This window comes from Esox lucius, chromosome 12 (assembly GCF_011004845.1).
Source record: "Esox lucius isolate fEsoLuc1 chromosome 12, fEsoLuc1.pri, whole genome shotgun sequence".
NCBI classification, from domain to species: domain Eukaryota; kingdom Metazoa; phylum Chordata; class Actinopteri; order Esociformes; family Esocidae; genus Esox; species Esox lucius.
Window position 1 is genome coordinate 15,344,923 of NC_047580.1, and position 14,493 is coordinate 15,359,415.

The 14,493-nt window shown below is 38.9% G+C and overlaps 1 protein-coding gene across 1 annotated transcript; it reads left to right on the top strand.

The window, feature by feature from the left end:
- The first annotated feature begins 293 nt into the window (after positions 1–293).
- Positions 294–11,603, top strand: nt5dc2 (5'-nucleotidase domain containing 2). Its single transcript, XM_010875648.3, has 14 exons — positions 294–1,063; positions 5,147–5,331; positions 5,848–5,922; positions 6,030–6,085; positions 6,211–6,304; positions 7,290–7,418; positions 8,005–8,065; positions 8,414–8,516; positions 8,655–8,756; positions 9,365–9,446; positions 9,751–9,837; positions 9,994–10,134; positions 10,290–10,354; positions 10,496–11,603. The coding sequence occupies exons 1-14, from the start codon at positions 703–705 to the stop codon at positions 10,755–10,757; spliced, it is 1,803 nt and encodes a 600-aa protein (XP_010873950.1). The 5' UTR covers positions 294–702; the 3' UTR covers positions 10,758–11,603.
- The last annotated feature ends 2,890 nt before the right edge of the window (positions 11,604–14,493 follow it).

The following is a 14,493-nucleotide window of genomic DNA, read 5'->3' on the forward strand; positions in this document are numbered from 1 at the left end:
AGATAACAAAGTTAACAATACCACTACAACAACTTACAGTATTACTACATGGTTGTGTAGACACGGTTTCTTCCTTTTCGGTACACTGATAACCCTTGTCAGATAATTGTTAATGAAGCTGTGCTATGTTTACCTTTAGATAATAGTTTTGTCCATTTCTGTACATAGTTAACCATTTTCTGATAATTGTGAATGTAAATTTGCTATATTTACCTTTAGGTGATTGGATCAACTTACATGCACGTGATGTATCATCCAACCAAAGTGGCGCTACAGGCATGCTAGGAGCATGAGAATAGATGGAATACAAGGACTGGGTGTGGAACTCTATGGAAGGGAAATTGACCCCACTGAGCTAACGTGGTTACTTTCACGTCCAGTACCGGATCTAATAGTGCTGGAAAGAATACAGAAAGACGGAGGTTTTTTTAGTCAAGTTGGTAAGAAGGGTTTAGTCCCTCCATGTCTCAGACCCACACTCCAGTACAGCAGATGGCGCTAAAAAAACAGTGAAGTTGGATGGCAACCCCACCGAAGAAGTAGTTGAGCATTGAGTTCCGTCTCTTGTTTGTGCAAGCAATTTTTTTGCAATAGTGTCTAGCGCGTCAGTTTGGGCTGCTGTGTAGTGTACATCATCCACTTTGCTGCGCAGTCTTAATGAGATAGTGTTCTGAAGATACTTTTGACAATTGACAGGTAGTAATGTCCTGTACAATCAGATCGTTTTGTACTGCGTTAAGGCAGACTACTAAGCCGAAATCGCTTTGCAAAGTTTTAAAAACTTCGGTCGCGTCTGTTAGTAGCGTGGCATCTAGTCCGACGACTCAAATAGGACAATGCTGCGAAAACGGACAAAGCTGTGGATCAAATTCAGGTTTCCTGCATGCAACATCGCCAGCCATACCAACTTCTCCATCACCCGCAAATCACACACAAGTAGTGGGCAAGAAACGAAAAGAGTTGTCGCCTGCATTGTCTGAAAGGGCATTAACCACAACACCCAGTATAGATTCCAAGACTTACCTTTGGTCCAGGTATAATGAAATGAAACGACTTGTGCATGGTAAGATTTTTTTTTTGTGTTATGTACGTATACGCAGACATTTTAACAATCGGTCGTACCGTTTCTATATTTGCAAACATTTCTGCCTGAGGGCGTTGCTCTCCACTTTGGCAAAACGCAGGGAGTACCAGACTGCCAGCAAAACAAACAAAAACACTATCGCTTGCTTTTGGATGTTTTTGAACGGATGAAACGCCCTGTTGTATTTGCAAATGCATTTAACGTAAACTAAAGGCTGGTTAGCTGTTGGCACTTCAGCATGTTTATGCAATACCCTTACAAAAACATATTGCAGTCAGATTGTAGTGTAACAGCTGTATATTACCAATAATGCGTCCACTTATATATATATATATATATTTATTATTATTATTTTTATTTTTTATATGTAAACTACAAAAAGACTGCAGAGTGAATCTAGCATTTTGCAACATACTGCAGTTATACTGCAGTCCGACTCCAGTTTTTCCAACAAAATAAGACATTTGATGCAATTTCTAAAAGGCAATCTGCATTGTTGGATGGGTAGTTTAAAGCTTAACTTTTTAAGCCTCTCCGATAGTCCCTTTATGTAGCAAATTTAAGTGCACCCTCTAGTGTTGCCTCTAATAACTGCTGCTGTATTAAAGCCATCTGTAGACGTGTCTTCTGTAGTTATGAAAATCAACAGGCTTGAATAAAATTTTAGGCATTGCGTTTGGAGTCGGTTGCGAGTGTCTGAACACGTTGTCAAAAGCAGTGTCAATGCAAGGCAAGCGGGTCGTCATGATTCAGATGAATTAGAGTAAGTCAAGGACATACGAAAAACTGTCAGCCTCCAATTTTAACCTCTTCAGCAATATTTTATTTTGAAATCCAGTATGCTGGAATACAGAGACAAAACAAAAAAGTTGTGACTGTCCAAATGCTGTAGTGTATGAATGTGACCTGTTAGCTCTGATAACTAAATCATGACACTGTTTATTTTTTACTGTAAGTTAATGAGGCAATAGAGTTGTGCTCAAAAGTTTGCATACCCTTGGAGAATTGGTAATATATGTGCAAAACACGTTTTTTTATTTCTTATGGGATTCACATTCAACTAGAGGTCATAACAGAATGGCACCACAATAAAACAAAACATGGCAACAAAGAAAAAAATGAACTGACCCCTGTTCCAAAGTCTGCATACCCTTAGTTCTTAATACTGTGTATTGCCCCCTTTATCATCACCGACAGTGTGCAGTCTTTTGTAATAGTTGTCTGTGAGGCCCCAAATTCTTGCAGGTGGTATAGCTGCCAATTCGTCTAGGCAAGTTTTTGGTTGTCTTGCATGACCCGCACGTTTGAGATCTCCCCAGAGTGGCTCCATGATATTAAGGTCAGGAGACTGTGATGGCCACTCCAGAACCTTCAGCTTTTTCTGCTGTAACCACTGGAGCAGTGGGGATTTCTTTAAGACTGCAAGGGAAGCTCGGCTTCCCCATAATGTCAAAAAAAATGATGGTCAAATATGTACTATTGTGTAAACATTTTATTGACAAAAAATGTGTTAAAACACATTCATCTCTAAAACTAGTTAGTTCAGAATCAGCTACAGGTCGACTGACTCGATTTTCTTCTCATACAATCCCGCAGCGTCACAGTGCATTTCCCTGTTGAAGCCGAGTGTCCATTGACTTCAATGGGGCTGCTTAGAACAGTTTTTTTCAGTGCTCCGAAAGTAGACTGTGATTGGATAAATGCTGCGATTATGTCCCGCCCACGGACGCTCAGTGTCTCTGGGGGTGAATGAAGAGTGGGCTGGCCCGGACTCCGGGCTTCCACGTGATGATTGGAGGATCTGACGATCTGTCGAACTGCATCTCCTTTTGACTGACAGCGGTACTATAAGAAGTCACTGAAGCTATTTCGCGCTGAGTCCCATGGCAGATTTAAGTGTATTCGAAAGACAAACTGCTGCAATATTTCTTGATATTTGTTTTGTGAAATTGCTAGCCGATTTGCATCATACATTTCACACAATTATAGCCTACACCACAATCCTTGTTTCAGTTTTACAAAGTTTAATGTTTGTTTAGATAGTTCGTTTGTTCGTTCATATACAATAGTAGGCTAGGCTAGCGTCGTACGCGGGTGAAACTGCGCACGATGGCAGACAGTACTAATATTGTCGACCTGATTTTAGCGAAGCTATTTGGAAGTCTTCCTTACGAGGAAAAAATTTGAATTAAACAGCAGGGCAGATCAACACCTAAGATAGATTTAGATGTGTTATTTGGTCAAAGGTGGGGTTAGCCATCTAGTGGTTAAAGTGATTTATAAAAAAAATTTAACTGAATTTTCCAAACAATTGGCAATAATCTTACATTAAACCTTATAAAATTATCCATGGGATCCCCATGAATGAAAGTTAGAAATCTGGGTCTTTTATAAGGTGAATTTTACGTCAAATGCAGTTTTTTTTGTGAAAAGTCTATTTAAATAAATATGTATTTATAGACATTTTAAAGATATAGATCCTCCAAAAACTGCACAAATGTTGAGTAAAAACACTAATAAACAGAGTAAAATCATATTTGTAAAAAAATTTAATGTTCTGTTACAAAATAAATGTTATTGTCTGGGGTCCAAAAGACCCCGAGTGTCACTACAAATGAAGACCATCAGAGGGTTGTTATAATGTAGGGCGAAAATGAGCTTCCCCTCTTTGAAAGACCAGTAGCCGCCACTGCACTGGAGGGTCAATTTGGCCTTGTGCTTAAGGTCAGTGTTGTGCTGGAAAGTCCAAGAGCGTCCCATGCGCAGCTTTCGTGTAGAAGAATGCAAATGGTCTGCCAGTATTTTCTGATAACATGCTGCATTCATCTTGACATCAATTTTCACAAGATTTCCTGTGCCTTTGGAGCTCACCCTCCTTTCTGCCAACTCGACCATGCAGCTCATTTTTGTTCAAGTATCGTCGTATCGTGCTCCTTGAAACAACCACTCTGTTTTTTTCCAGAGCGGCCTGTATTTCACCTGAGGTTACCTGTGGGTTGTTCTTTGTATCCCGAGCAATTCCTCTGGCAGTTTTGGCGGAAATCTCTCTTATTTTACCTGACCGTGGCTTGGGATCAAGAGATCCCCATATTTTCCACTTCGTAATAAGTGACTGGAATTTGCAAGGCTTTAGATTCCTTTTATTTATATCCTTTTCCATCTTTATAAAGTTCCATTACCTTGTTACGCAGGTCTTTTTAGTTATTTTCTGCTCCCCATGGCTCAGTATCTGGCCTGCTCAGTGCACCCACATGAGAGCTAACAAACTCATTGACAATTTATACTCTAATTGCAATTTAAAAAGCCACAGGTGTGGGAAATTCACCTTTAATTGCCATTTTCACCTGTGTGTGTCACCTTGTGTGTCTGTAACAAGGCCAAACATTCAAGGTTATGTAAACTTTTGATCAGGGCCATTTGGGTGATTTCTGTTATCGTTATGATTTAAAAAGGAGCCAAACAACTATGATAATAAATAAATGGCTTCAGTCATATTTTCAAAATCGATGGCAAAATTTCACAATTTCTACCATTTGATTTGACTAAAATGACTAAAAACCAGAGTAAATAATTATTATAAATGTATTAGAACCCCAAATATTTAATGTTTAGCAGTAATAATTACTATGTAAATGTAGGCAATGTTGAAATTGTGGAGATATATTGTTTATATTCTGATTTGCATACTAGTAGTGCTTCGTTCATAGCATAATTAAATGAAATTATAAATTTCTGCATAGAATTGTTACCCCAGACTGGTGTTTAGTTACAAAATGCGTTGATAATGATAGATTTTGTAGATTTGTTCATGTAATGTGTCCCACATAGGGTGGGATAGAGGACACATTTCTGTACATTTCAAATAAGTGCTTTCCCCATTTTAAAGTTGGGTGCCAGGACGTCCAGCTTTATTGGCCAAAGAAACACAATAAAGCTAAAAGTTCCACCCAGTTAACTACTTTAAAATAGTGGACAAACTAAATTAGGATGCCAATGCGATATCAGCCCTTTGTCCAGTAGAGGCTTTTATCCTACTCTATGGTCTCTCCTACTTTTCTTCAGATCTGATTCCTCCAGGTGTATGTAACATACTGAATCCCTCCACCATCTATGCCAACAATGAGGTTGATTTGGACAAAGTGGACATCTATGGCTTTGACTATGACTACACGCTTGCTTTGTACTCCAGCGCTCTGGACAGAATGATCTACGATAAAGCTCGAGAGTTCCTGGTCAAACACTACAAGGTTTGTTTGATGGAAATGATAGTTTGCTTCATATTTTCATATATAATGTTTGTGATGAACACAACTGAAATTGTTACTTTTAAATGGAAATAACAATGAATATGTAAGATATTTCTAAGTTTCTAAATCGCTTGAAGTAATTGTTGGACTGTATTTCTACACACGCAACTCTTTCAGATGGAGCAAGGTAGAGCTAGTGGGAGTGCTGCATCAGATGGTTACATCAGTCGCAGGTTATTCATTTTAACTGTGACAAACTTTTGACACTTAATGTAAATGATATATACCAGAATCCATTGGGGTTATGTTTTTGTTGTTACAGAACATTTAATTTTCACCAAGATAATCGCTTTTTCACAAATTTCACAATTATGTTGCATTCGTACTCACTCAAGCCGGCTCCTCATGAGAGCGAGAGTTGCGTGACCAGAGACAATCCAACAATGATTTCAGGATTTATGAACTTAGACGAATCTTCGATATTCATTGTTGTTCCCCTATAATTCCCCCCAACAGTATCCAGAGGGTATTAGCAAGTATGACTATATTCCCAGCTTTGCTGCACGCGGTCTTCACTATGACATTCAGAAGGTATGTTATTTTATTGGTGCCTGAAATGTTACAAACACTGGAAAAGTATGAAAATAGTTGGAATAGGGTAGTGAAATGGTATTTGAAGCAATTGTTTTTTTATTTAGGGACTTTTGATGAAAATAGATGCCTTCCATTACATCCAACTGGGGACTGTATATAGGTGAGACATGTTTATTTAATATATGGGCATACTTTTGTTTCTAATAACAATACTCTTTGCTTTGCTATGTCTTGGGTTAAATACTGTGGTAGGGAGACTAATGAGAACGATATTGATTCCCACAGGGGTCTGAAGCCTGTCCCAGATGAGGAGGTTTTGGAGCTTTATGGTGGAACTCACCATGTCCCTCTTCAGGAAGTCAGTGGCTTCTATGGAAAGGTTATTACTTCACCACATTCCTTTACAACACATTCTACTACACAACCCTGACCTTCTTGAATAGATGAGATTGATGAAAAAGACCAGAAATTTAAAAAACGAATGTTGATAAAGCATGCATATTGTGGGTAATAGGATTACCCAACTGTAAAACCATTGCAATATGCTGTGAACTTTGAAGTAAAATAGTTAACCGTAACTTTAAGACACATGCTCAAAGACCAAAATAATGCGTGCAATTATCCATTGTTTTCACAAATGCACAATTACAAACTACTACCAAAAGAAACAACACTACAATGAAATGGTTGAGGTTTCTGCATTTTAAAGTCATAGTTGCTACTCACACAAATAACTATTGAAACCACAATGCACTGCGCAACTCGACGTGGCAATTGTAGCCTAACTTAGTCAGGCTGGAACTACCTCAGGGATGAACATCATTTTAAGTTTGAATCCGGTACCTGGTAAACAAGCACTCATCTGCTCTTGTTGCGGCCACTTAATTGACACCATCCCAGCTGTGGTAATTTCATGTAATGTAAAGCTCTGGAAAAAATGAAGAGACTGCAGAGACACTGCAACCCCATTAATCCCCAGTGATCATCTGTGGGGACACTGGATGATTGCAGAGATTGATGTGATCTAAAAGGAAGTATGTGAGAAACTGCAAGTAATGCAAAGCTGGTAGAAGCATACCCAAGACTGAAAGCTGTGATAGCTGCCAATGGTGCTTTTCCAAACTACTGAATAAAAGGGTCTGAATAGTTATGTACAATGATAGTATCCTAACCACATTTTCAGTCTTGTGCTGTACTATAAGAATACTAACATTTAAACTTATTGGTATGCATGAATGTATAACTTTGTAGGATTGTTTGTTTTGGATTGTTATACAGATTTTATTTATAAGATCTTCTAACAGGTAAAATATCAGTTATATTTCTGATTCTCAGCTTGATCTTCTGTCCTGTTTGGCCTACAGGGTCCTGTGATGAAGCAGTTTATGGATGTTTTCTCCATCCCAGAGATGACGCTGTTGGCAGCTGCCAATGACTACTTCAACTCCAATGGAATTGAATATGACCCAGGGCATCTCTTCAAAGATGTTTCAGTGAGTGTATTTGGCAACAAAACACCCAGTCTGAAACTGGAATCCTTTGATGATATAATTTTTATTGTAACATTCAATGTGAAAACAGCTTTGAAAATGGCAGCAAATATCTGGTTCGGAAAAGATTTTAACAAAAAAATACTTTAATGTAGTTAATTTTACAGCTTCATACTGGCTTCTGAGTTAAGCTAGAATCATAATCAAAACCTGAGTGTTCGCTACACATGCTTTGATCGAGAAGAATGGCTTCTTCTTTAGGAAATGTAACTACATTTGAATTAATTTAGCCGATGTGCTCTTATCTAGAGCAACCTACAGTAGACAAATTCATATGTTTTTCTACTGGCCTGTGCATCAGGAAATGTTTTCATTATTGGATTAGTGTTTGAGAACCCTACTATAGGCATATTGTGTACAATGTTTTTATTTTTCTGCATTTCTTCAATTTCTGTGACATTAAAAGCCATACTGCTAATCTCATTTTAAAATACTTGTAGTCACTTTTTTAGGTTCTCTTTCCCATGCCTTTCAACCAAAATGGTGGTACTTTAAAGCGGTGTCAACACTATCTGTTTATTTTCCTCAGGATGCCATTGGAATGGTGCATATCAAAGGCTACATGTACAAGTGGATAATGCAAGACTTGGGTGAGATGCACTGTCATGTTTTTTTCCCCTATTTGCTTTTAGACATAAATGCCAAACATGTTTTAATTAGACTGGAACTAAATACTATAAAAACCTCTTGTTTAAAAAGTGTGTGGTGTATTAGAAAAACAGAAAAGTATTGCAATTCAATGGCCCGGCTGAGAAAATTAAGTGCTTGTAACTTTGCCCAATGGACAAAATGTCCTTCAAGACCCAACATGTGCTAACATGTTATTTTTGTGGAAGTGTGAGATTTTCATGCTGCAATATACTCAATGGGAGATCGTTCTGCTTGAAGTCAGTGGATCCAGTCTAAATTTACCCTCTATTCTCATTTTCTTCCAACAGAGAAATACATCATCAGAGGAGATGAGACGTATGCAGTTTTACACCGTCTGGTCAGCCAGGGCAAGAAGCTCTTCCTTATAACCAACAGCCCTTTTAGCTTTGTGTGAGTGGTACCATCAACCAAGTTAAACTGTCCATCAAATGAATCAGATATAAAGTACTTACAGGTTCATTTCTCTATTTAGTTTTGTAACGACCTTTCCTGATCGTTGCCTAACCAACCGTAATTCTCATTGTTTAGGGACAAAGGGATGAAATACATGGTAGGAAAGGAATGGAGAGATTTCTTTGACGTTGTCATTGTTGAAGCTGACAAACCACACTTCTTCAACAACTGTGGCAAGTAAGTGTGATACTTTGCATATTTTTATATTCCCAACCAGGAAGTTGCTCAATTCTGAAACCTTAAAAGCAACTGCCTCAGCTCGTTAAGACATTGTTTCATGCAGCAAGACAATAATCCAAAAACCATAGACCCTTGGGTATCTTTCAGCGCCAAAGAAAGTCAATCTCCAGATTTAAATCAAGTTGTACATGCCTTTCATTTGCTGAGCATCACCAGAGAACTACGGCCTGGTAAAGTCACTGAGTTGCAGATTTCAGGCAACTATAGCATGCTAAGGATATTAGTAAACATAAAAAAAATATTTTAAAATTGGTACAAGCACTTTATGCTTGTCTGTTGAAATGTTGGTATTTAATCATTGCATCAGAGCATCCTAATGTGCGGCTATTTCCTTTATTCTGTATAATTGTTGTACTTCACTAGTTAGCACCTTGCCTATTTAGTTGTGCGTTAGGTGTGAATCCATTACCATAAACACTGCAAATCTATACTTGTTATTAAGACTTGTAGTATAGAGCCAAAACAAGAAAAAAAGCTTGCTGTCCCAATAATTATGGAAGGACTTTTATTTAGTCTCTATATGACACGTTATTTGCCACTTGCAGACCTTTCAGACGTTTGGATGGCAACGGAGACCTTCAGTGGGACAAGATCAGGAGCTTGGATAAGGGCCAGATCTACAAACAGGTAAGAGTGGAGACTCCTCCCAAGGGTATAGATACAGTTCAGTATAAAAATGAGTCTATTTTGATGCTATGACTCATCCATGCAGTAGTTCCCACTTACCCGACGAGCACTGCCAACATCAGTGACTCACAGTCCAGGCCTATACTTGTCGGTCTTATTCAGTCAAAGATTATATATTGTCATTGGTTTGTTTTAGTTTGCCAATCCACAGTGAACTTTTGTCTTTCTCTGGTTGTAATTTAAACATTGCCGTTTTAAGTTAACCATCCTTTGTAGTGACATTCACAATGTCTCCATGTTGCAGGGCAACTTGTTTGACTTCCTCAGGCTTACAGGATGGAGAGGATCCAAGGTGCTCTACTTTGGAGACCATCTGTACAGTGACTTGGCAGTGAGTCATAATGCATCCATCAAAATGTGTGGTTTACTGACGTTAGTGTGGCTGTGATTTCAGTTAGTGGGAACTGTGTGCTCTTTTGTTGTGGTTATACAGTGGTGTGCTGTGGTTACTCATGATATTGGGCTGACTGCTCATTCTCTCTTGCAGGACCTGATGCTGCGTCATGGCTGGAGGACAGCGGCCATAGTGCCAGAGCTGGAGATGGAGACCAGGGTGGTGAACACAGAGCAATACGCACAGAGCCTCACCTGGCTGCAGGCCCTCACCGGTTTATTGGAACGCATGCAGGTAAACCTACAGTGTTAGGGTGTTTTTGCATAGTCTTTGAGATTGATGCCATAGCTTCTGCTATCCTTCAGCTTTGCAGTGGATACCAGAGACTATGTATGCCCATGTTGAGCTTAATGTATTACAATTACTTTTGTATTGTCACACTTGTGCAGATGCATCGAGATCTAGAGTCTAAGGAAGTTCTGCAGGATTGGTTGAAGGAGAGAGAAGAGCTTCGGTGAGTGTAGTGTTATTATATACTGTATGTCAGTGTTCATTGTAAATATTTAATTCATCAACAGTTGGACCCAAAGGATTCACTGTTATTTTCACCTGAGATTTGTACAGACCTGTGAACTTCCATCTTTTTCTCTTACAGAGCTGTGACAAAGAACCTGTTCAACCCTCACTTTGGCAGCATTTTCCGCACCTGTCACAACCCCACCTTTTTCTCCCGTCGCCTGTGTCGCTTCTCTGACCTCTACATGGCATCCCTCAGCTGTCTGCTTAACTACGACCTCTCCTACACCTTTTACCCCCGTCGCACCCCTCTGCAGCACGAGGCACCCCTGTGGATGGACCAGCTTTGCACTGGCTGCATGAAGACTCCCTTCCTGGAGGAGATGGCTCACATCCGCTGAGAGGGCCTCACGGAGCTCTTGCAGACCTCAACCTTAACACGAAGAGGCAGGAACTGAGCCTAAGCCAAGAATAAGGACCATTGGGTCATAGTGCACAGAACATGCGTGCCATCTCCAGGGTTGTAGTAGCAAAATGTAGAAATATCTGGCTATTGAGGTGACCCATTATCCCTTTTTAGGCCAGGATATTTGGTCATGTTTAGTTACTTTTTAGGTTAGTTTTCTTTAGGTTGTAAAAACATGACTTTATAGACAACACATGGTGTGAAATCTGTTACTTTATTACTTTTTCCCTTATTTTACCATTGTAGCCTTTTCAATGTAAGACTGATACCATGTAGAGACAGATCTTATGGCCTTATCTGTTTGAGTACTTAATCTTGAATAGGCAAATAGTATTAGCTGTTACTTTCTGAGAGTAGCTAAGTTGCATTAAATGTGTTGGGTCATTCTTAAATTGGTAGTTTTGTCCTGTAACTTTGCAACCATGGATACAACTACAAAGACAAATATTATACAACAGCTGTCTTTGTTGATACTGAACTCTTTAAACGCACATGCTTTATACCACAACTCAAAAACCAAATGAGCATTTTAAACAATACGTTTTTACTTTATCTTGAAATGGAGGAGAGGTTAATTTTCCATGTGTCAGCAATTTTATTCAGCAAGGGATTAGGACAAGTTTCCATTTGCTGCAGATGGATCATAGGTGTCTGAGGGTGAGATGTCATCGCGTTCTATGAGTGCGATGTCGTTTCACTGTTCTGACTTGTGAGTCTGCTATTAAGTGATTCATGTAATCCAAGGAAAAGTTCCAATAAAATCATAATGCCTTGTGAAAGTATTCTCCTGATCAATTTTATATATTTACTGAATTATAAATGGTACATTAAAATTGTTTTCCTTTATGTTTTAGGACACTGCAACTCAATCTGTTATGTGGCACTGGTTTTATGTTAATAATTATTTGTCAAAAAAAATTAAGACACTAACCATTTGCCTCCACCTGTGAACCATTACAGTTGCTTACACATTTTCTGGCTAACAACATCATTGTTGTAGGAATATTCATCCGGTTGTGGATCTAAAGGAAAATTACAACCATTCTTCAATATTTAGAAATGAAGTGATACAAATGTAAAGATAAAAAAGGTACACCGTAATATGTTTTAGGTATCCCAGTAAGCACAGCCGGCTCAATGTCTTTCAAACCAACAAGTTGAAGCTCCATCACATCATCCATCCCCAGGCTGTTCCTCAAAACTTAGCTCTCAAACAGGAAGGAGACAGAGGCCAACAATAACTGAAGGAGCTAATCGAGTTCAATGGCCGAAAGTGGAGTAATGTTGTTTCAGTCAACCATATCAGCCGCTCTGCATAAAACTGCCCTGTACTTTATTGAACTTGCATTAGGGGGGCTAGCAAGGCAATCCTTAAAAGTACTGTCTGGACAAAAGTGTCCCAGCTGCAAAGTGTGGAAAGGTTTTATGGTCAGATGTACACTGCACAAAAAAGGGAACACGTAATCATCACAGTATAACGCCAAGTCAATTAAACTTAAAGGCTATCAATATGTCCAGTTAGGAAGTGTCACCTGTTGTGGTGCAAATCAAAGTGACAACAGGTGCACTGGAGAAGCAATAGCAAGACAACCCCCAAAAGGGAATGGTTTTGCAGGTGGTGGCCACAGACAATTGCTCTCTCCTTATCCTGACTGATTCTTCTCTAGTTTTGCGTTTTGCTGGTGTCCTTGTCACTAATGGCAGCATGAGTCGTTACCTGCAGCCCATTCAGGTTGCACAGGCAGTCCAGCTCCTCCAGAATGGCACATCCATACGTGCCATTACAAGATGATTTGCTGGGTCTCCCAGTACTCAAGAGCACGGCGGAGATACCAGGAGACAGGCTGTTACACTAGGAAAGCTGGACAGGGCCATGCCCACTACTGAGTCACATTATAAGTTGCCGTGATGAAATACCTGCAAGTTGGAACACCCTGTGATTTCCGTTGTTTACTTTGATATCCGGTGTGAGTTTGATTCCAGCCCTCAAGCTGTTGGTGATTTTGGTTCCCACTGACCGTTGTTACATCATTTTGTTCTCAACGAATTACACAATGTACACTAAAGATTTTGATCTTTAATACATTTCCTTTATTATGATTTAATTTTTCCCTTATTTATTTTTAGCAGTGTATATAATGGACTGTAATGGAGAAGTGTTGGTTGCAAAAGACATGTCAACAGGTGTTACAGAAGCTAAAATGTAGACAAAGTGTTATAGACAAAACAGAAGACTATGCTTCAAGTCAGAACAATATGCCCTTCTGCTACAAAACATTAAGTAACTTCTTATCAGGTCACCCTCTTAGCATTTTCAGCACAAGTGGAACAGTTAAATCAGGTTGCTTATCTGAACCCATTTCTGGTTATAGTGTACAGTAAACATTGTGCATTAAGTCAGAGTAGTAGGTAGAAACATTTTGTTTGTTGACCATCTGTAATACATCCATTTACTGTGACCCTGATATTAAAGGGATGAAAAATAATTTGTGGTCCTAAATACCGGCACTGTACAGATCACATCAGCATTTTAAAACAGCGTTACAGACAGTGTCCCCACGGCTCTGAATGGTTTCAAGCTGATAGTGAAATGTTATCACAAGAGCCCGACCGAGAGGTTATTTTTGTGTATAATCCTCACTTTTGGGAGGCAGTCCTCACTGATAACCAATATACTATTTGCCCATAGTAAAAATAATTTATTGGTTGATTAAAATGGACACTTTCTTCTTAGGTACAACTGAAATCAGTGGATCAGAAGTAACTCTGCTGAAGCACTACAAGCATCTGCAAATAGATGGGGTAAGATCACTAAGTTTTTGGAGGAGCACAATCCCTGGGTAATCATGTGACTGGAGCACTTTGTTCAAGTAATAATTTATTTTGTATCAATATTAAGCACATAACATGTATTACATCATAAAATCACTGAAATTCACTCACCTATAAGTATAGATTTTGTGTAAATTTTTTCATTGGATTTCCAATATTAGAATTTCGTTTCAGAACAAATATTGGCCAATATATATATATTTTTAAACATGTAACATTTAAAAATGTTTTTGTTCATACCAGGAAATATCAAACCCAGACCTACATCGCAGCAGCACATCTGCATCAGAAGCAGTTACTCCTGGACCACCCATCAAGGCAGTGACTTAAACCACTGAGCAAATCTAGGGCCCCCTAAAAGTAAATATCTACAGCAAAAGTACAAGCTTCCAAGTGGAGAATGTCACTGCCAAAAATATCAAAATCTTGATTTCCAAATTTCCATTATTCCTCATTCCATCAAAAAAAAAAGAATCTTCCATATTTGATCAATGACATGTTCCTGTACTTGCAATGTGACCTCTAACCACAAACTGCTACTGTTAGAAATGATGCACTGGAAGGGCCACACTTTCCAGACTTCTACTTTGGTTGAGCTAACATATGCAAAAAGACACCTTAAGGAGTCACTAGTGTGATGAATCAAGGAAACCATTTTATATTTTTAAATCCCCAAAAGCCCAAACCGCATAAGCCAATTGCACAACCCTCCCAGGAGCCCAGGCAAACCCACAAGCAGTATTTAAGATATACTAGTAACTTGTTGCATATAGTATGAAGGCCTAATGAATATTCTATGAGGCATGCACTTCCAGGTATGATAAAAAAAAAACTGAAAA